We start from the raw sequence: 23,068 nt of genomic DNA, 5'->3' as shown, positions 1-23,068 counted from the left end.
TCTCCTCCCCCCCGATCCGATCTCCTTTCCTCCCCCCCGCGATCCGTCTCTTTCCTCCCCCCCGCGATCCGATCTCCTTTCCTCCCCCCCGCGATCCGATCTCCTTTCCTCCCCCCCGCGATCCGATCTCCTCTCCTCCCCCCCGCGATCCGATCTCCTCTCCTCCCCCCCGCGATCCGATCTCCTCTCCTCCCCCCCGCGATCCGATCTCCTCTCCTCCTCCCCCGCGATCCGATCTCCTCTCCTCCCCCCCGCGATCCGATCTCCTCTCCTCCCCCCGCGATCCGATCTCCTCTCCTCCCCCCCCGCGATCCGATCTCCTCTCCTCCCCCCCGCGATCCGATCTCCTTTCCTCCCCCCGCGATCCGATCTCCTCTCCTCCCCCCCGCGATCCGATCTCCTTCTCCTCCCCCCCGCGATCCGATCTCCTTCCTCCCCCCGCGATCGATCTCCTTTCCTCCCCCCCGCGATCCGATCTCCTTTCCTCCCCCCCGCGATCCGATCTCCTTTCCTCCCCCCCGCGATCCGATCTCCTCTCCTCCCCCCCGCGATCCGATCTCCTCTCCTCCCCCCCCGCGATCCGATCTCCTTTCCTCCCCCCCGCGATCCGATCTCCTTTCCTCCCCCCCGCGATCCGATCTCCTTCCTCCCCCCGCGATCCGATCTCCTTTCCTCCCCCCCGCAGATCCGATCTCCTCTCCTCCCCCCCGCGATCCGATCTCCTCTCCTCCCCCCCGCGATCCGATCTCCTCTCCTCCCCCCGCGATCCGATCTCCTCTCCCGCCCCCCCCCCGCGATCCCGATCTCCTTTCCTCCCCCCCGCGATCCGATCTCCTCTCCCGCCCCACCCTCCGCGATCCGATCTCCTTCCTCCCCCCGCGATCCGATCTCCTTTCCTCCCCCCGCGATCCGATCTCCTCTCCTCCCCCCCGCGATCCGATCTCCTCTCCTCCCCCCCGCGATCCGATCTCCTCTCCCGCCCCCCCCCCCGCGATCCGATCTCCTTTCCTCCCCCCCGCGATCCGATCTCCTTTCCTCCCCCCCGCGATCCGATCTCCTCTCCTCCCCCCCCGCGATCGATCTCTTCTCTCCCCCCCGCGATCCGATCTCCTCTCCTCCCCCCCCGCGATCCGATCTCCTTTCGTCCCCCCCCCGGATCCGATCTCCTTTCGTCCCCCCCGCGATCCGATCTCCTTTCCTCCCCCCGCGATCCGATCTCCTTTCCTCCCCCCGCGATCCGATCTCCTCTCCTCCCCCCGCGATTCGATCTCCTCTCCTCCCCCCGCGATCGATCTCCTCTCCTCCCCCCCGCGATCCGATCTCCTCTCCTCCCCCCCGCGATCCGATCTCCTCTCCTCCCCCCCGCGATCCGATCTCCTTTCCTCCCCCCGCGATCCGATCTCCTTTCCTCCCCCCCGCGATCCAGATCTCCTCTCCTCCCCCCCGCGATCCGATCTCCTTCTCCTCCCCCCCGCGATCCGATCTCCTTTCCTCCCCCCGCGATCCGATCTCCTCTCCCCCCGCGATCCGATCTCCTCTCCTCCCCCCGCGATCCGATCTCCTCTCCTCCCCCCCGCGATCCGATCTCCTTCTCCCCCCCGCGATCCGATCTCCTCTCCTCCCCCCCGCGATCCGATCGCCTTTCCCCCCTCGCGATTCGATCTCCTTCCCCCTCGCCCCACAGCGATTCGATCTTCCTTTCCTCCCCCCCCCCCGCGATCCGATCTCCTTTCCTCCCCCCCGCGATCTGATCCCCTTCCCCCCCCCCCGCGATCTGATCCCCTCCCCCCCCCCGCGATGTGATCCCCTTTTCCCCACCGCGATGTGATCACCTTTTCCCCCCCCCGCGATGTGATCCCCTTTTCCCCCCCCGCGATGTGATCCCTTTTCCCCCCGCGATGTGATCCCCTTTTCCCCCCCGCGATGTGATGCCCTTTTCCCCCCCGCGATGTGATCCCCTTTCCCCCCCGCGATGTGATCCCCTTTTCCCCCCCGCGATGTGATCCCCTTTTCCCCCCCGCGATGTGATCCCCTTTTCCCCCCCGCGATGTGATCTCCCTTTCCCCTCCCCCGCGATTTGATCCCCTTTTCCCCCCGCGATGTGATCCCCTTTTCCCCCCCCGCGATGTGATCCCCTTTTCCCCCCCGCGATGTGATCCCCTTTCCCCCCCGCGATGTGATCCCTTTCCCCCCCGCGATGTGATCCCCTTTCCCCCCGCGATGTGATCCCCTTTCCCCCCCGCGATGTGATCCCCTTTCCCCCCCCGCGATGTGATCCCCTTTCCCCCCCCGCGATGTGATCCCTTCCCCCCCCGCGATGTGATCCCCTTCCCCCCCGCGATGTGATCCCCTTCCCCCCCGCGATGTGATCCCCTTCCCCCCCCGCGATGTGATCCCCTTCCCCCCCCCGCGATGTGATCCCCTTCCCCCCCCCGCGATGTGATCCCCTTCCCCCCCCCGCGATGTGATCCCCTTCCCCCCCCGCGATGTGATCCCCTTCCCCCCCCGCGATGTGATCCCCTTTTCCCCCCCCGATGTGATCCCCTTTCCCCCCGCGATGTGATCCCCTTTTCACCCCCGCGATGTGATCCCCCTTTCCCCCCCGCGATGTGATCCCCTTTCCCCCCCGCGATGTGATCCCCTTTTTCCCCCCCGCGATGTGATCCCCTTTTCCCCCCCGCGATGTGATCCCCTTTTCCCCCCCCGCGATGTGATCCCCTTTCCCCCCGCGATGTGATCCCCTTTCCCCCCGCGATGTGATCCCCTTTCCCCCCCGCGATGTGATCCCCTTTCCCCCCCGCGATGTGATCCCCTTTCCCCCCCGCGATGTGATCCCCTTTCCCCCCCGCGATGTGATCCCCTTTCCCCCCCCGCGATGTGATCCCCTTTCCCCCCCGCGATGTGATCCCCTTCCCCCCCCGCGATGTGATCCCCTTCCCCCCCGCGATGTGATCCCCCTTTCCCCCCCGCGATGTGATCCCCTTTCCCCCCCGCGATGTGATCCCCTTTCCCCCCCGCGATGTGATCCCCTTTCCCCCCCGCGATGTGATCCCCTTTTCCCCCCCGCGATGTGATCCCCTTTTCCCCCCCGCGATGTGATCCCCTTTTCCCCCCCGCGATGTGATCCCCTTTCCCCCCCGCGATGTGATCCCCTTTCCCCCCCGCGATGTGATCCCCTTTCCCCCCCGCGATGTGATCCCCTTTCCCCCCCGCGATGTGATCCCCTTTCCCCCCCGCGATGTGATCCCCTTTTCCCCCCCGCGATGTGATCCCCTTTTCCCCCCGCGATGTGATCCCCTTTCCCCCCCGCGATGTGATCCCCTTCCCCCCCGCGATGTGATCCCCTTTCCCCCCCCCGCGATGTGATCCCCTTTCCCCCCCCGCGATGTGATCCCCTTCCCCCCCCGCGATGTGATCCCCTTTCCCCCCCCGCGATGTGATCCCTTCCCCCCCCCGCGATGTGATCCCCTTTCCCCCCCCGCGATGTGATCCCCTTCCCCCCCCGCGATCTGATCCCCTTCCCCCCCCGCGATCTGATCCCCTCCCCCCCTCGCGATCTGATCCCTTCCCCCCTCGCGTCTGATCCCCTCCCCCCCCGCGATCTGATCCCCTTCCCCCCCCCGCGATCTGATCCCCTTCCCCCCCCCCGCGATGTGATCCCCTTTCCCCCCCGCGATGTGATCCCCTTCCCCCCCGCGATCTGATCCCCTTCCCCCCTGCGATCTGATCCCCTTCGCCCCCCCGCGATCTGATCCCCTTCCCCCCCCCCGCGATCTGATCCCCTTCCCCCCCCGCGATCTGATCCCCTTCCCCCCCCCGCGATCTGATCCCCTTCCCCCCCCCGCGATCTGATCCTCTTCCCCCGCCCCCGCGATGTGATCCCCTTTCCCCCCCCCGCGATGTGATCCCCTTTCCCCCCCCCCCCGCGATCCGATCCCCCTTCCCCCCCCCCCCCGCCGCGATCCGATCTCCCTTCCCACCCACAGCGATCCGATCTCCTTTTCCCCCTCCCCCGGGACTCGATCTCCTCCCCCCCAACCCCCGCAATTCGATCTCCTTCCCCCCCCCCCCCCCCCCGGGACTCGATCTCCTCCCCCCACCCCCGCGATTCGATCTCCTCTCCCCCCACCCCCCCCCCCCCCCCCCGCAATTCGATCGCCCTCCCCCGCGATTCGATCGCCTTCCCCCCCCCCCCCGCGATTCGATCGCCTTCCCCCCCCCCCCCCCCGCGATTCGATTGCCTTTCCCCCCCCGCGATTCGATCGCCTTCCCCCCCCCCGCGATTCGATCTCCTTTCCCCCCCCGCGATTCGATCTCCTTTCCCCCCCCCGCGATTCGATCTCCTTTCCCCCTCCCGCGATTCGATCTCCTTTCCCCCCCCCGCGATTCGATCTCCTTTCCCCCCCCCCCGCGATTCGATCTCCTTTCCCCTCCCCGCGATTCGATCTCCTTTCCCCCCCCGCGATTCGATCTCCTTTCCCCCCCCCGCGATTCGATCTCCTTTCCCCCCCTGCGATTCGATCTCCTTTCCCCCCCCCGCGATTCGATCGCCTTTCCCCCCCCGCGATTCGATCGCCTTTCCCCCCCGCGATTCGATCGCCTTCCCCCCCCGCGATTCGATCGCCTTTCCCCCCCCGCGATTCGATCGCCTTTCCCCCCCCGCGATTCGATCGCCTTTCCCCCCCCGCGATTCGATCTCCTTTCCCCCCCCGCCGCTGCGATTCGATCTCCTTCCCCCCCGCGATTCGATCGCCTTTCCCCCCCTCGCGATTCGATCTCCTTCCCCCCTCGCCCCCACAGCGATTCGATCTCCTTTCCTCCCCCCCCCCCCGCGATCCGATCTCCTTTCCTCCCCCCCCGCGATCTGATCCCCTTCCCCCCCCCGCGATCTGATCCCCTTCCCCCCCCCCGCGATGTGATCCCCTTTTCCCCACCGCGATGTGATCACCTTTTCCCCCCCCGCGATGTGATCCCCTTTCCCCCCCGCAATGTGATCCCCTTTCCCCCCCGCGATGTGATCCCCTTTCCCCCCCCCGCGATGTGATCCCCTTTTCCCCCCCCGCGATGTGATCCCTTTTCCCCCCCCGCGATGTGATCCCCTTTTCCCCCCCGCGATGTGATCCCCTTTTCCCCCCGCGATGTGATCCCCTTTCCCCCCCGCGATGTGATCCCCTTTTCCCCCCCGCGATGTGATCCCCTTTCCCCCCCCCCCGCGATGTGATCCCCTTTTCCCCCGCGATCCGATCTCCTCTCCTCCCCCCCGCGATCCGATCTCCTCTCCTCCCCCCCGCGATCCGATCTCCTCTCCTCCCCCCCGCGATCCGATCTCCTCTCCTCCCCCCCGCGATCCGATCTCCTCTCCTCCCCCCCGCGATCCGATCTCCTCTCCTCCCCCCCGCGATCCGATCTCCTCTCCTCCCCCCCGCGATCCGATCTCCTCTCCTCCCCCCCGCGATCCGATCTCCTCTCCTCCCCCCCGCGATCCGATCTCCTCTCCTCCCCCCCGCGATCCGATCTCCTCTCCTCCCCCCCGCGATCCGATCTCCTCTCCTCCCCCCCGCGATCCGATCTCCTCTCCTTCCCCCCGCGATTCGATCGCCTTTCCCCCCTCCCCCCCCCCGCGATTCGATCTCCTTCCCCCCTCCCCCCCACCGCGATTCGATCTCCTTCCCCCGCGAGTCGATCTCCTTCCCCCCCCGCGAGTCGATCTACTTCCCCCCACCCCCCCTGCGATCCGATCTCCTTTCCTCCCCCCCCGCGATCCGATCTCCTTTCCTCTCCCCCCCCCCCCCCCCCCCCCCCCCCGGCGATCCGATCTCCTCTTCCCCCCCCCCCCGCGATCCGAGCTCCTTTCCCGCCCCCCCCCCCCCCCCGCGATCCGATCTCCTTTCCTCCCCCCCGCGATTCGATCTCCTCTTCCCCCCCCCCCCCCCCCCCCGCGATCCGATCTCCTTTCCCGCCCCCCCCCCCCCCCGCGATCCGATCTCCTTTCCCGCCCCCCCCCCCCCCCCGCGATCTGATCTCCTCTCCCGCCCCCCCCCCCCGCGATCCGATCTCCTTTCCTCCCCCCCGCGATCCGATCTCCTCTCCCGCCCCCCCCCCCGCGATCCGATCTCCTCTCCCGCCCCCCCCCCCCCGCGATCCGATCTCCTTTCCTCCCCCCCGCGATCCGATCTCCTTTCGTCCCCCCCGCGATCCGATCTCCTTTCCTCCCCCCCCGCGATCCGATCTCCTTTCCTCCCCCCCGCGATCCGATCTCCTCTCCTCCCTCCCGCGATCCGATCTCCTATCCTCCCCCCCGCGATCCGATCTCCTCTCCTCCCCCCCGCGATCCGATCTCCTCTCCTCCCCCCCGCGATCCGATCTCCTCTCCTCCCCCCCGCGATCCGATCTCCTTTCCTCCCCCCCGCGATCCGATCTCCTCTCCTCCCCCCCGCGATCCGATCTCCTCTCCTCCCCCCCGCGATCCGATCTCCTTTCCTCCCCCCGCGATCCGATCTCCTTTCCTCCCCCCCGCGATCCGATCTCCTCTCCTCCCCCCCGCGATCCGATCTCCTCTCCTCCCCCCCCGCGATCCGATCTCCTCTCCTCCCCCCCGCGATCCGATCTCCTTTCCTCCCCCCCGCGATCCGATCTCCTTTCCTCCCCCCCCGCGATCCGATTTCCTTTCCTCCCCCCCGCGATCCGATCTCCTTTCCTCCCCCCCGCGATCCGATCTCCTCTCCTCCCCCCCGCGATCCGATCTCCTCTCCTCCCCCCCGCGATCCGATCTCCTCTCCTCCCCCCCGCGATCCGATCTCCTTTCCTCCCCCCCGCGATCCGATCTCCTCTCCTCCCCCCGCGATCCGATCTCCTCTCCTCCCCCCCGCGATCCGATCTCCTCTCCTCCCCCCCGCGATCCGATCTCCTCTCCTCCCCCCCGCGATCCGATCTCCTTTCCTCCCCCCCGCGATCCGATCTCCTTTCCTCCCCCCCGCGATCCGATCTCCTCTCCTCCCCCCTGCGATCCGATCTCCTCTCCTCCCCCCCGCGATCCGATCTCCTCTCCTCCCCCCCGCGATCCGATCTCCTCTCCTCCCCCCCGCGATCCGATCTCCTCTCCTCCCCCCCGCGATCCGATCTCCTCTCCCGCCCCCCCCCCCCCGCGATCCGATCTCCTTTCCTCCCCCCTGCGATCCGATCTCCTTTCCTCCCCCCCGCGATCCGATCTCCTTTCCTCCCCCCCGCGATCCGATCGCCTTTCCCCCCCTCGCGATTCGATCTCCTTCCCCCCTCGCCCCCACAGCGATTCGATCTCCTTTCCTCCCCCCCCCCCCGCGATCCGATCTCCTTTCCTCCCCCCCCGCGATCTGATCCCCTTCCCCCCCCCCGCGATCTGATCCCCTTCCCCCCCCCCGCGATGTGATCCCCTTTTCCCCACCGCGATGTGATCACCTTTTCCCCCCCCCGCGATGTGATCCCCTTTCCCCCCCGCAATGTGATCCCCTTTCCCCCCCCGCGATGTGATCCCCTTTCCCCCCCCGCGATGTGATCCCCTTTTCCCCCCCCGCGATGTGATCCCCTTTTCCCCCCCCGCGATGTGATCCCCTTTTCCCCCCCGCGATGTGATCCCCTTTTCCCCCCCGCGATGTGATCCCCTTTCCCCCCCCGCGATGTGATCCCCTTTTCCCCCCCCGCGATGTGATCCCCTTTCCCCCCCCCCGCGATGTGATCCCCTTTTCCCCCCGCGATCCGATCTCCTCTCCTCCCCCCCGCGATCCGATCTCCTCTCCTCCCCCCCGCGATCCGATCTCCTCTCCTCCCCCCCGCGATCCGATCTCCTCTCCTCCCCCCCGCGATCCGATCTCCTCTCCTCCCCCCCGCGATCCGATCTCCTCTCCTCCCCCCCGCGATCCGATCTCCTCTCCTCCCCCCCGCGATCCGATCTCCTCTCCTCCCCCCCGCGATCCGATCTCCTCTCCTCCCCCCCGCGATCCGATCTCCTCTCCTTCCCCCCGCGATTCGATCGCCTTTCCCCCCTCCCCCCCCCCGCGATTCGATCTCCTTCCCCCCTCCCCCCCACCGCGATTCGATCTCCTTCCCCCGCGATTCGATCTCCTTCCCCCGCGAGTCGATCTCCTTCCCCCCCCGCGAGTCGATCTACTTCCCCCCACCCCCCCTGCGATCCGATCTCCTTTCCTCCCCCCCGCGATCCGATCTCCTTTCCTCTCCCCCCCCCCCCCCCCCGGCGATCCGATCTCCTCTTCCCCCCCCCCCCCCCGCGATCCGAGCTCCTTTCCCGCCCCCCCCCCCCCCCCCCGCGATCCGATCTCCTTTCCTCCCCCCCGCGATCCGATCTCCTCTTCCCCCCCCCGCGATCCGATCTCCTTTCCCGCCCCCCCCCCCCCCCCGCGATCCGATCTCCTCTCCCGCCCCCCCCCGCGATCCGATCTCCTTTCCTCCCCCCCGCGATCCGATCTCCTCTCCCGCCCCCCCCCCGCGATCCGATCTCCTCTCCCGCCCCCCCCCCCCCGCGATCCGATCTCCTTTCCTCCCCCCCGCGATCCGATCTCCTTTCCTCCCCCCCGCGATCCGATCTCCTTTCCTCCCTCCCGCGATCCGATCTCCTATCCTCCCCCCCGCGATCCGATCTCCTCTCCTCCCCCCCGCGATCCGATCTCCTCTCCTCCCCCCCGCGATCCGATCTCCTCTCCTCCCCCCCGCGATCCGATCTCCTTTCCTCCCCCCCGCGATCCGATCTCCTTTCCTCCCCCCCGCGATCCGATCTCCTCTCCTCCCCCCCGCGATCCGATCTCCTCTCCTCCCCCCCGCGATCCGATCTCCTCTCCTCCCCCCCGCGATCCGATCTCCTCTCCTCCCCCCCGCGATCCGATCTCCTTTCCTCCCCCCCGCGATCCGATCTCCTTTCCTCCCCCCCCGCGATCCGATCTCCTTTCCTCCCCCCCGCGATCCGATCTCCTTTCCTCCCCCCCGCGATCCGATCTCCTCTCCTCCCCCCCGCGATCCGATCTCCTCTCCTCCCCCCCGCGATCCGATCTCCTCTCCTCCCCCCCGCGATCCGATCTCCTTTCCTCCCCCCCGCGATCCGATCTCCTCTCCTCCCCCCCGCGATCCGATCTCCTCTCCTCCCCCCCGCGATCCGATCTCCTCTCCTCCCCCCCGCGATCCGATCTCCTCTCCTCCCCCCCGCGATCCGATCTCCTTTCCTCCCCCCCGCGATCCGATCTCCTCTCCTCCCCCCCGCGATCCGATCTCCTCTCCTCCCCCCCGCGATCCGATCTCCTTTCCTCCCCCCCGCGATCCGATCTCCTTTCCTCCCCCCCCGCGATCCGATCTCCTTTCCTCCCCCCCGCGATCCGATCTCCTTTCCTCCCCCCCGCGATCCGATCTCCTCTCCTCCCCCCCGCGATCCGATCTCCTCTCCTCCCCCCCGCGATCCGATCTCCTTTCCTCCCCCCCGCGATCCGATCTCCTTTCCTCCCCCCCGCGATCCGATCTCCTTTCCTCCCCCCCGCGATCCGATCTCCTCTCCTCCCCCCCGCGATCCGATCTCCTCTCCTCCCCCCCGCGATCCGATCTCCTCTCCTCCCCCCCGCGATCCGATCTCCTCTCCTCCCCCCCGCGATCCGATCTCCTCTCCTCCCCCCCGCGATCCGATCTCCTCTCCCGCCCCCCCCCCGCGATCCGATCTCCTTTCCTCCCCCCCGCGATCCGATCTCCTCTCCCGCCCCCCCCCCCCGCGATCCGATCTCCTTTCCTCCCCCCCGCGATCCGATCTCCTTTCCTCCCCCCCGCGATCCGATCTCCTCTCCTCCCCCCCGCGATCCGATCTCCTCTCCTCCCCCCCGCGATCCGATCTCCTCTCCCGCCCCCCCCCCCCGCGATCCGATCTCCTTTCCTCCCCCCCGCGATCCGATCTCCTTTCCTCCCCCCCGCGATCCGATCTCCTCTCCTCCCCCCCGCGATCCGATCTCTTCTCCTCCCCCCCGCGATCCGATCTCCTCTCCTCCCCCCCGCGATCCGATCTCCTTTCGTCCCCCCCGCGATCCGATCTCCTTTCGTCCCCCCCGCGATCCGATCTCCTTTCCTCCCCCCGGCGATCCGATCTCCTTTCCTCCCCCCCGCGATCCGATCTCCTCTCCTCCCCCCCGCGATTCGATCTCCTCTCCTCCCCCCCGCGATCCGATCTCCTCTCCTCCCCCCCGCGATCCGATCTCCTCTCCTCCCCCCCGCGATCCGATCTCCTTTCCTCCCCCCCGCGATCCGATCTCCTTTCCTCCCCCCCGCGATCCGATCTCCTTTCCTCCCCCCCGCGATCCGATCTCCTCTCCTCCCCCCCGCGATCCGATCTCCTTTCCTCCCCCCCGCGATCCGATCTCCTTTCCTCCCCCCCGCGATCCGATCTCCTCTCCTCCCCCCCGCGATCCGATCTCCTCTCCTCCCCCCCGCGATCCGATCTCCTCTCCTCCCCCCCGCGATCCGATCTCCTTTCTCCCCCCCGCGATCCGATCTCCTTTCCTCCCCCCCGCGATCCGATCGCCTTTCCCCCCCTCGCGATTCGATCTCCTTCCCCCCTCGCCCCCACAGCGATTCGATCTCCTTTCCTCCCCCCCCCCCCGCGATCCGATCTCCTTTCCTCCCCCCCCGCGATCTGATCCCCTTCCCCCCCCCCGCGATCTGATCCCCTTCCCCCCCCCCGCGATGTGATCCCCTTTTCCCCACCGCGATGTGATCACCTTTTCCCCCCCCGCGATGTGATCCCCTTTCCCCCCCGCAATGTGATCCCCTTTCCCCCCCCGCGATGTGATCCCCTTTCCCCCCCCGCGATGTGATCCCCTTTTCCCCCCCCGCGATGTGATCCCCTTTTCCCCCCCCGCGATGTGATCCCCTTTTCCCCCCCGCGATGTGATCCCCTTTTCCCCCCCGCGATGTGATCCCCTTTCCCCCCCCGCGATGTGATCCCCTTTTCCCCCCCCGCGATGTGATCCCCTTTCCCCCCCCCCGCGATGTGATCCCCTTTTCCCCCCGCGATCCGATCTCCTCTCCTCCCCCCCGCGATCCGATCTCCTCTCCTCCCCCCCGCGATCCGATCTCCTCTCCTCCCCCCCGCGATCCGATCTCCTCTCCTCCCCCCCGCGATCCGATCTCCTCTCCTCCCCCCCGCGATCCGATCTCCTCTCCTCCCCCCCGCGATCCGATCTCCTCTCCTCCCCCCCGCGATCCGATCTCCTCTCCTCCCCCCCGCGATCCGATCTCCTCTCCTCCCCCCCGCGATCCGATCTCCTCTCCTCCCCCCCGCGATCCGATCTCCTCTCCTTCCCCCCGCGATTCGATCGCCTTTCCCCCCTCCCCCCCCCCGCGATTCGATCTCCTTCCCCCCTCCCCCCCACCGCGATTCGATCTCCTTCCCCCGCGATTCGATCTCCTTCCCCCGCGAGTCGATCTCCTTCCCCCCCCGCGAGTCGATCTACTTCCCCCCACCCCCCCTGCGATCCGATCTCCTTTCCTCCCCCCCGCGATCCGATCTCCTTTCCTCTCCCCCCCCCCCCCCCCCCCCCCCCCGGCGATCCGATCTCCTCTTCCCCCCCCCCCCCCGCGATCCGAGCTCCTTTCCCGCCCCCCCCCCCCCCCCCCCGCGATCCGATCTCCTTTCCTCCCCCCCGCGATCCGATCTCCTCTTCCCCCCCCCCCCCCCCCGCGATCCGATCTCCTTTCCCGCCCCCCCCCCCCCCCCGCGATCCGATCTCCTCTCCCGCCCCCCCCCCCCGCGATCCGATCTCCTTTCCTCCCCCCCGCGATCCGATCTCCTCTCCCGCCCCCCCCCCGCGATCCGATCTCCTCTCCCGCCCCCCCCCCCCCCGCGATCCGATCTCCTTTCCTCCCCCCCGCGATCCGATCTCCTTTCCTCCCCCCCGCGATCCGATCTCCTTTCCTCCCTCCCGCGATCCGATCTCCTATCCTCCCCCCCGCGATCCGATCTCCTCTCCTCCCCCCCGCGATCCGATCTCCTCTCCTCCCCCCCGCGATCCGATCTCCTCTCCTCCCCCCCGCGATCCGATCTCCTTTCCTCCCCCCCGCGATCCGATCTCCTCTCCTCCCCCCCGCGATCCGATCTCCTCTCCTCCCCCCCGCGATCCGATCTCCTCTCCTCCCCCCGCGATCCGATCTCCTTTCCTCCCCCCCGCGATCCGATCTCCTTTCCTCCCCCCCCGCGATCCGATCTCCTTTCCTCCCCCCCGCGATCCGATCTCCTTTCCTCCCCCCCGCGATCCGATCTCCTCTCCTCCCCCCCGCGATCCGATCTCCTCTCCTCCCCCCCGCGATCCGATCTCCTCTCCTCCCCCCCGCGATCCGATCTCCTTTCCTCCCCCCCGCGATCCGATCTCCTTTCCTCCCCCCCGCGATCCGATCTCCTCTCCTCCCCCCCGCGATCCGATCTCCTCTCCTCCCCCCCGCGATCCGATCTCCTTTCCTCCCCCCCGCGATCCGATCTCCTTTCCTCCCCCCCGCGATCCGATCTCCTTTCCTCCTCCCCCGCGATCCGATCTCCTCTCCTCCCCCCCGCGATCCGATCTCCTCTCCTCCCCCCCGCGATCCGATCTCCTCTCCCGCCCCCCCCCCGCGATCCGATCTCCTTTCCTCCCCCCCGCGATCCGATCTCCTCTCCCGCCCCCCCCCCCCGCGATCCGATCTCCTTTCCTCCCCCCCGCGATCCGATCTCCTTTCCTCCCCCCCGCGATCCGATCTCCTCTCCTCCCCCCCGCGATCCGATCTCCTCTCCTCCCCCCCGCGATCCGATCTCCTCTCCCGCCCCCCCCCCGCGATCCGATCTCCTTTCCTCCCCCCCGCGATCCGATCTCCTTTCCTCCCCCCCGCGATCCGATCTCCTTTCCTCCCCCCCGCGATCCGATCTCTTCTCCTCCCCCCCGCGATCCGATCTCCTCTCCTCCCCCCCGCGATCCGATCTCCTCTCCTCCCCCCCGCGATCCGATCTCCTTTCCTCCCCCCCGCGATCCGATCTCCTTTCCTCCCCCCCGCGATCCGATCTCCTTTCCTCCCCCCCGCGATCCGATCTCCTCTCCTCCCCCCCGCGATCCGATCTCCTCTCCTCCCCCCCGCGATCCGATCTCCTCTCCTCCCCCCCGCGATCCGATCTCCTCTCCTCCCCCCCGCGATCCGATCTCCTCTCCTCCCCCCCGCGATCCGATCTCCTCTCCTCCCCCCCGCGATCCGATCTCCTTTCCTCCCCCCCGCGATCCGATCTCCTTTCCTCCCCCCCGCGATCCGATCTCCTTTCCTCCCCCCCGCGATCCGATCTCCTTTCGTCCCCCCCGCGATCCGATCTCCTTTCCTCCCCCCCGCGATCCGATCTCCTTTCCTCCCCCCCGCGATCCGATCTCCTTTCCTCCCCCCCGCGATCCGATCTCCTCTCCTCCCCCCCGCGATTCGATCTCCTCTCCTCCCCCCCGCGATCCGATCTCCTCTCCTCCCCCCCGCGATCCGATCTCCTCTCCTCCCCCCCGCGATCCGATCTCCTTTCCTCCCCCCCGCGATCCGATCTCCTTTCCTCCCCCCCGCGATCCGATCTCCTTTCCTCCCCCCCACGATCCGATCTCCTCTCCTCCCCCCCGCGATCCGATCTCCTTTCCTCCCCCCCGCGATCCGATCTCCTTTCCTCCCCCCCGCGATCCGATCTCCTCTCCTCCCCCCCGCGATCCGATCTCCTCTCCTCCCCCCCGCGATCCGATCTCCTCTCCTCCCCCCCGCGATCCGATCTCCTCTCCTCCCCCCCGCGATCCGATCTCCTCTCCTCCCCCCCGCGATCCGATCTCCTTTCTCCCCCCCGCGATTCGATCTCCTTTCCCCCCACCGCGATTCGATCTCCTTTCTCCCCCCCGCGATTCGATCTCCTTTCTCCCCCCCGCGATTCGATCTCCTTTCTCCCCCCCGCGATTCGATCTCCTTTCTCCCCCCCGCGATTCGATCTCCTTTCTCCCCCCCGCGATTCGATCTCCTTTCTCCCCCCCGCGATTCGATCTCCTTTCTCCCCCCCGCGATCCGATCTCCTTTCTCCCCCCCGCGATTCGATCTCCTTTCTCCCCCCCGCGATTCGATCTCCTTTCTCCCCCCCGCGATTCGATCTCCTTTCTCCCCCCCGCGATTCGATCTCCTTTCTCCCCCCCGCGATTCGATCTCCTTTCTCCCCCCCGCGATTCGATCTCCTTTCTCCCCCCCGCGATTCGATCTCCTTTCTCCCCCCCGCGATTCGATCTCCTTTCTCCCCCCCGCGATTCGATCTCCTTTCTCCCCCCCGCGATTCGATCTCCTTTCTCCCCCCCGCGATTCGATCTCCTTTCTCCCCCCCGCGATTCGATCTCCTTTCTCCCCCCCGCGATTCGATCTCCTTTCTCCCCCCCGCGATTCGATCTCCTTTCTCCCCCCCGCGATTCGATCTCCTTTCTCCCCCCCGCGATTCGATCTCCTTTCTCCCCCCCGCGATTCGATCTCCTTTCTCCCCCCCGCGATTCGATCTCCTTTCTCCCCCCCGCGATTCGATCTCCTTTCTCCCCCCCGCGATTCGATCTCCTTTCTCCCCCCCGCGATTCGATCTCCTTTCTCCCCCCCGCGATTCGATCTCCTTTCTCCCCCCCGCGATTCGATCTCCTTTCTCCCCCCCGCGATTCGATCTCCTTTCTCCCCCCCGCGATTCGATCTCCTTACCCCCCCCCCCCCCGCGATTCGATCTCCTTACCCCCCCCCCCCCCGCGATTCGATCTCCTTTCTCCCCCCCGCGATCCGATCTCTTCTCCCTCCCCCCCCCCCCACGATCCGATTTCCTCTTCCCCACCCCCCCGCGATCCGATCTCCTCTTCCCCCCACCCTCCCCGCGAACCGATGTCCTCTCCCACCCCCCCCCCCCCCCACCACCACCCCGCGATCCGATCTCCTCTTTCCCCCCACCCTCCCCGCGAACCGATGTCCTCTCCCACCCCCCCCCCCCCACCACCACCCCGCGATCCGATCTCCTCTTTCCCCCCCCCCACCCCGCGATCCGATCTCCTCTTCCCCCACCCACCCCCCTCTCCGGTCCTCAGCTACTGCCTTCTACAACAGGCATTCCTGCTGGACAGCGATCAGCCTCTCAATCTGGCCAACTGCCGGGTGGGAATCAGTGTAAAAAAAATTCTGTTGAGATCCTTTGGCAAGACTTCCAGGTTTCCCGGCCGGTGACAGGTGCCCCCACTCCCTCCTCACCTGCCCGTAAATATCAGGGCCAACGCTGTTTGTATTCTAATTTTATGTTGTCAGAAGCAAGAGTCTATTACTACTCAAAGCAATATTTCAAGGAACTCTCAAGATATATGTATTTGTGAGTTTCAACCTAACTGTTATCTACTTTTGGTATGTAGTTTTTTTCAAACAGCAGCTGTTTGCATCATTTTGCCACTACAGTTTCCCCATGCTACTTTCCAGAGCACTCATTGTTGATGCCAGAGTGCCAGGCTCGTCTGTCTTTTTTAAAAACTTTTGATCACATGATCAGTTTTGCAGAATGCCAGGTTTCCACCATTCCAATAGCAGTGAATATATGACTCTGGTTTCAATATATTATGGAATTAATTGTTATATAATGTGCACAAACTATATATTTCAAGAGGTTCAGTATTGGGCTTTGTCGTTCATCTGACAGTAAACAGAAATTATTACACATGTTGCTAGACTTGATTGATTAAACATTCTTAAAATCTCTTTTCACCAGATAATCCAAAGTCCAGTGTCCTGGTGAAACTAGTTGTAAATCTTTTGAAGTTGTGCAAATCTGCTATCTATCACCCTGGTGGAAAAGATATACTAGGTGAGTGCTATAATCAACTCTGATTCAATAGATCCTCTAAGAAAGAACCTTGTCCTTGAACTGAGACTCTTCATGGAGAATTATACACAAGTGCAGCACAAAAGAACTGTAAACTTTGCCCTCCCTCTGAAATGACATTTTAGATTGCCTTGCCCACTGATTAACCTTTCTTGTATACTAAATTGGAAAAGTAGGACAAGCAGATACAAGTTGAAACTTGTAAACCACAATTTTAGGAGAGGAGGTGGTTCAGCACAGAGTGATCAACGCATGGAGTGGACTTCCAGATTCAGTAGTGGAGGCAAAAAACCTGGAATCATTTAAGAAACAATTGGATGTTGCAATGGGGGGACTTTAGGGTCTTTCTGGATGGAAAGACCCTAAAGTTACCACTACTCAATCTGGAAGTTCATTCCATGTGTTGATCACTCTTTGTGTGAAGAATTACCTTTCTGGGTGGATGAACTAAGATGAGCCAAATGGCCGCCTTCATCTGTGATACCAGCATCTTGATGGTGACTGATATTGTCAAATGGTGCACCTTATTTGATTACTTTGCCATGCTGTGATTCAATCCATATTCTTGCTGCTTTGAGGTGGTATTGGCTTGTATTGTAGTTGCATGTTCCTAATACTATGTGTAGTTTGGTAATCACTAAACAGTACCTCCCAGCTGAACTCAAGAGATGGATGGGTTGGAAAGCACAGTGTAGAATATCTGGCATCTGACTTTAACACCACCTGCACGTTCCCCTCCAAGGCACACACCATCCCGACTTGGAAATATATCGCTGTTCCTTCATCGTCGCTGGGTCAAAATCCTGGAACTCCCTTCCTAACAGCACTGTGGGAGAACCTTCACCAGACAGACTGCAGCGGTTCAAGAAGGCGACTCACCACCACCCTTTCAAGGGCAATTAGGGATGGGTGATAAATGCCGGCCTTGCCAGCGACGCCCACATCCCATGAACGAATTTTTTTTTAAATCCAGCTTTACCTGATGGAATATCCAGTTGCTGTAAGAATCCTACCTAATATGAGTTCTGATAGTCTCAATCCAGTCCCTAATGAATATTGGTCCACTGCACAAAAGTGAGGATAATTCACACTGAGCTATCTCACTCAGGGATGGCTGATGTGTGAAATGAAAGTGGCACGCTGGGGTTAACTTTACCCTACAATCAAGCTATACCTTACTCCAGAAACGCTAGATACTGACATTGGGTGCAAAAAATGAGAAAAATGTTATGTTTGAAATCTGTTCTAGTTGTAACTGTTACATTACCAATTTAGGCTGGCGCAGTGTAGCGTCCACTTTTGCAGTCTTACTCTATGCAGAACAAAGGCTTGCAATGCACAGCTTATTGCTTGTCTGGATTATTTGGTTTGTAGCAGCTACCGTGTGTGACATAATTGAATATATCTCTATCATTTATGTTTATTTTATGATTTCAGAAGCTGCAGGGAATTGCTTAGGAGAAATGGGTCCAATTGACTTTTCCACCATTGCTTTACAACACAAGAAGGATGAATTTCATTGCAAAGCAGCAGAACTGTTAAAAGAAAATAAATTTAAATTAGTTTTCATTCTCCTAAGTGTAATTAATAATGCACTCATTGACCAATGGTGAGTTTATACAGATTTTGAAATGAAGCTAAAAGCAAACAAATGCTTTGCAGATCTCTAATTTATTTGCTTTGTAGCCTGCATCCTATATTGTTGTGAACTCACTAAAATGAAAACGGTTTCTCGAATTAACTTGTACTACCTTTTGATGAATATTCCTTTTGTGGTGAATTTGTGTGAATTGTCACGTTTAGTGTACAATATATCACTAATGTTTTATTCCATTTTGTAGCAATTACCAATTTGTATGGAGAAAATTTGAGACATGTAAACGATTTGCATCTTATCAGGATGATGCTAAGAATTGCTTTTATTCGGCTTGCTTGTATGTCGTTCTGCTTATACAGTTTATTATATATTTACATGTATGTAATATATACTCACAACATTATATCTCCAAGATGAACTTTTAATTTTCACTTGATAGGTTTGCAGTGATTATGTTGTAATTGCTAATCCTTTGATGCACACAATGGCCTAGAAATTCAGCCGCGCAGTGCCCGTTTTTCAGGCACTAAACGGCCTCCTAAGTCTCCAATATGGTGTGATGTGGAGATGCCGGTGATGGACTGGGGTGGACAAATGTAAGGAGTCGCACAACACCAGGTTATAGTCCAACAGCTTTATTTGAAATCACAAGCTTTCGGAGCTTTGCTTTCAAATAAAAAGCTTGTGATTTCAAATAAAACTGTTGGACTATAACCTGGTGTTGTGCGACTCCTTACATTTGTCCAATATGGTGGGCAGGAAGCGCACACTCATCACAAGCCAGAAGTGCATCACACGACATATTAGTAGAGGCCAAAAAATCCACATGCAGCCATGCCTGATACAGGCGTTAGGTGTTCTGCATATGCAAATAAGTGGCCTAGCGCCTGCTTGAGGCCCCCACAGCAGGATTGGTTTGCCCCGAGGCAGCCGACGTCAGCCTGAATGGAGCACCCCACAATCAAAGAACGCAGGCCATTGCCGGCCGCATAACACCCCCACCCTCCCTTCCTCACTTACCCAAGGGGCTCTGCAACACCAGCAGCAGCCCGATCCTCAATCCTGCTTCCCAGGCAAGCTGCTTGTTGCTCTCCGCAGCTCGCCTGCTTAGTGGAAATGAGGACCTAGGCCCAATATCTGGGTGCTTTGAGCCTTACCGTTTAGGCACAGGATTCAATCCCTGTGTGCCCAAAAATGGGCACGCCTGAATTTCTAGGCCATTATCACACATCAGTGATGCTGAGTTCACTGACCCTAGCTGAATAAATGGATAGATGAATGGTTTGAAGGCTGTAATTACTCCTCTGGTGTTAAGTATCTTAAACTTCATTCTCATAAGGGATAATTCTAACCTAACTCACCAGATAGGATCGAGTTTAAATCCGGTTTTATACCCTGCCCAATATTACTCTCCATTAACTTCAATGTAAATCAGGCGGGGTGTAAAACCAGCATTACATGCGATCCCATCAGTTTCCTGACAGGCGGATTAGGTTAAAATTGACCCCTATGGGTCATATCTCAGTTGAAACAATGAAAAAATTACTGCTTTGGCTCACTTCAAGGTATTCACCCCTTAGAGAGCTTGACAGGGTAGATCCAGGCTGCATCCCCTGGCTGGAGAGTCTAGAACTAGGGGGCATAGTCTCAGGATAAGGGGTCGGCCTTTTAGGACCAAGATGAGGAAAAATTTCTTCGCTCAGAGGGCTGTGAATCTTTGGAATCCTCAACCTCAGAGGGCAATGGATGCTCAGTCGTTGAGTATATTCATGGCTGAGATCAATAGATTTTTGGAATCTAAGGGAATCACAGGATGGGGAGAAAGTGGAGTTGAGGTTAAAGATCAGCCATGATCTTATTGAATGGCAGAGCAGGCTCTAGGGGGCTGTATGGCCTACTCCTGCTCCTATTTCTTATGGTTCTTATCCAATATTTTCTACAGTTTTAGAAATTTATTCAGGAGCCTTACCATAAAATATTCTAATTTGTTCTCAAGATATGGGTGGTACTGGAAAGGCTATCTTAATTGCCTATCCCTAGATGCCCTGATTAGGTGGTGGTGGACCTCTGTTGAAGCTACTGGTGTTCTTTGGTGTGGAGTAAAAGGTGTGTCACAAGAAAAGCCTGTTCAGCCTTTCAGCCTGTTCATTTCACAGACCCTATCCAGTTCACCCTGTCAACCACTTAATTGCTCCCTGATCCCCAAAAACTAGCCAGCAAAAAAAAAATCTGCATAATATTCATTCGTCCTCACTGTGCAACCCGGCTCTGCTGGCAGAGTGACTCAGTTTGCTCATTCTCCTAAGAACTAAGCTGCCATATAAAAGCAGCCAGGGATTGGTGGCGTGATGACACACTATGTTGGTATGTGATAGTGTGCCACAGTAGGAGAGTTTCAGTTCACAGCTGTGATTCAGTTTGGAACCTCGGCCTTGTCATTTGAGGGGAAGGTGCAGAATGGAGTCTAGCCACGTTTATCTTTTACCCTCCCTCCCAAGTATAATTGGATGATTTGTCAACCTTTAGTGACCTTATGCACCAAGCTCAAGAGCTACATAAGCTTGGGAACCTAGGACAGTGGATTGGAACCCCAGTGTGCTGCACCATAAAGTTATAGGAGGCAAATTCAGGTTTGCTTTTCTGCACTTGGTGTACGGCTGATCTGTGTTGCCATATAGACACCCAGGGTAAAGGCCAGAATCATCCTCACAGGTAGGGAGAATAGGAGGGGCAACCAGCCCAGGTGTCTCCTGACAGCCAATTCAGAGTGAGTCACACGATGTGATCTCAAACACCTTATACATGATGCCTACGGAGTATCATTGGTAGCGTCGCAGGAACCTCTTGGTATAGGGGATGCATGGAGTGGAAGAGCTCTCAAAAAGAAAATCAGATGAGTTAAATATGGAGAGAGAAGAAATCTAAGTACTCAAAGGTTGTTTGTTTGCATTTCATTATGTTTAAGGAATTACCAATTGGTTTTACAGTATCTGTCCTTCCTATTCTTTTCTGCCAGTATTGAAGTTCGTTTTGCAGCTGCTATGTGTGCGAAGAACATTCTTGCCACGCAGTCAGGTCACCAGTTCTGGGATCTGAGTAAAAAAGACCCCAACGGTCCTGATCCTATGCTAATGTATTTACAAGCATTCCGAACAGCCAGAGAAAAGGTAATCATCATTCAACTTGACGTGCATTTTGTAGAAGTAGAGTGACAGTTTTAATACCGTGCTTTGTCTTATATGAAGCTACATCTTATTTGATACACAAATGATAACCTAACAGTTTAAAAGTCAGGAATAAGAAGTGTTAATTGAAGTTCGATTGATGATGGCTTCATGTGGTACTGTCACACAGACTAGGAAAGCCCCAGGTTACAGTCACTGGACTGTGATAATGGCTGATGTGTGCTTGGACACTACCTGGGCAGAGGAGGGGAAAATCATCCATGTTCTTGATTGGTGTGCAGTTGGCCCCCTGGGGACATCAAGGAAATTTAAGCACAGTAGGAGGCCAATTCAGACCTTTGCCACTACTAGCTCCACACCGCAGCTATCTACTTTAATATCATTTTCCTGCTCTTTCACATACCCTTAAATACTTTTCATCAAGTTTTTAAGCTGATTGGATTGGTTTCAGTAGCTACTTGTAATAATGCTTTCCATATTTTAATAACCCTTTGCATCGAATCATAGAAAGGTTACAGCACGGAAGGAGGCCTTTCGGCCCATCAAGTCCACGCCAGCTCTATACAAGAGCAATCCAGTTAGTCATACTCCCCCGCCTTATCCCAGTTGCCCTGCAAATTTTTTGCTTTCAAGTACTTATCCAGTTCCCTTTTGAAGGCCATGATTGAATCTGCCTCCACCACCCCCTCAGGCAGTGCATTCCAGATCATAACCACTCACTGTCTAAAAAAGTTTTTCCTCATGTCACCTTTGGTTCTTTTGCCAATCACCTTATATCGATGCCCTCTGGTTCTTGACCCTTCTGCCAATGGGAACAGTTTCTCTTTATCTACTCTGTCTAGACCCTTCATGATTTTGAATACCTCTATCAAATTTCCTCGCAACCTTCTCTATTCCAAGGTAACAACCCCAGCTTCTCCAGTCTATCCACGTAACTAAAGTTCCTCATCCCTAGAATCATTCTAGTAAATGATTATTAGAAAAATTTATTGTAACCTCCCCCTTTTATGCTTCTGTGTCAGCTGTGGCTCAGTTGGTAATGCTATCGCCTCTGAGTCAGACGGTCATGGGTTCAAGTCCCACTCCAGAGACTTGAGCACAAAATCTAGGCTGACACTCCAGTGCAGTACTGAGGGAGTGTTGCATTGTTGGAGGTGCCGTCTTTTGGATGAGACATTAAACCAAGGCCCCGTCTGCCCCCTCAGGTGGATGTAAAACAGATTATTTCAAAGCAGATTAGGGGAGTTAGCCCCGGTGTCCTGGCCAATATTTATCCCTCAAGCAACATCACTAAAAAAATAGATTATCTGGTCATTAACAAAAAATTGCTGTTTGTGGGAGCTTGCCGTGTAAATTGACTGCCACGTTTCCTGCATTACAACAGTGACTACACTTCAAAAATACTTCATTGGCTGTAAAGCGCTTTGGGACGTCTTGAGGTTGTGAAAAGCGCTATACAAATGCAAGTCTTTCTTTCTTTCATTTTCTTTCTTTCTTTCTTTCGTTCTTTCTAGTACTAATCCTTAAATTTATGCTCTCATTAATTCACTGTCAAGTGCAAACAATCTTTTACTGTTTATCTTTTAAACTCTTTCATAACTTTGAACACTTCTATTCTATCCTTAACCTTCCATGCTCCAGAAATACAGCCCTAGTTTTTCATCATAACTATATCCTCAAATCTCTAGCATTATTCCAGGTTGCACCTTTTCCACAATTCCAATATCCTTTCTATAATGGGGTATCCAATACTGCACATAGTACTCCAATGATGGCCTAACCACTGATGAACCAGATTCATCATCTGGCTTTTGTATTCAGTGCCCCAATACATAAAACCCAGAATTCTATTTGCCGCTTTATGGCTTTTTTCACCTGTAATGCTGCTTTTAACAGTCTGTATCTGTATCCCTATCTCTCTTCCTCCAGTCCAATGAATAGTTTACTATTTATAGTATATTTCTACTCTCTTCCCCTAAATGTGTTGCTTCACATTTGTTGAACTGCATTTGCCACATATCTGTTCATGCCCTATCTCGTCAATGTCCTCCTGTGTCTTCAGCATGGTGAAATAACCATTTGAAATTCACTGCCTAGAGACCTGAAGAATGATCACTGGAGGGCTTCTAGCGCCCATGAGACCACAGCCCATAACAATTTCCACCTTTAGGAAAGATATGTCCCGTCCTAAAAATTAGTAATATTCAGCCACTCCCTCAAGTATCTATTCAATTATCCCTTAAATTGTCTATACTCTCTGCCTCCTTGGACAGTCCATTCCGCACCTTCACCATCCTCTGCATAAAGTAGTCAAATCTAAACTTTCAGTGCACTTTCCTTCTTCTGAACTTCAGCCCATGTTCCTTACATCTAGAATATGTGGCAGGTATAGGTTTGCTTGACATTTTCTGC

General features: G+C 59.3%; 1 protein-coding gene across 1 annotated transcript in view; it reads left to right on the top strand.

Annotated features, from left to right (window-relative positions):
• Positions 1-23,068, top strand: part of atm (ATM serine/threonine kinase) — a 169,862-nt gene that overhangs the window by 78,110 nt on the left and 68,684 nt on the right. Inside the window, exons 33-35 of the mRNA XM_067986120.1 lie at positions 15,761-15,856; positions 17,312-17,483; positions 20,488-20,638. Coding sequence (XP_067842221.1) covers positions 15,761-15,856; positions 17,312-17,483; positions 20,488-20,638 — 419 coding nt within the window. The remainder of the gene's footprint in view (positions 1-15,760; positions 15,857-17,311; positions 17,484-20,487; positions 20,639-23,068) is intronic.

The sequence above is a fragment of the Heptranchias perlo genome, chromosome 6, assembly GCF_035084215.1.
Source record: "Heptranchias perlo isolate sHepPer1 chromosome 6, sHepPer1.hap1, whole genome shotgun sequence".
Lineage (NCBI taxonomy): Eukaryota > Metazoa > Chordata > Chondrichthyes > Hexanchiformes > Hexanchidae > Heptranchias > Heptranchias perlo.
Note: the sequence above shows the minus strand (reverse complement) of the source record. Positions and strands in the feature narration are given on the sequence as shown.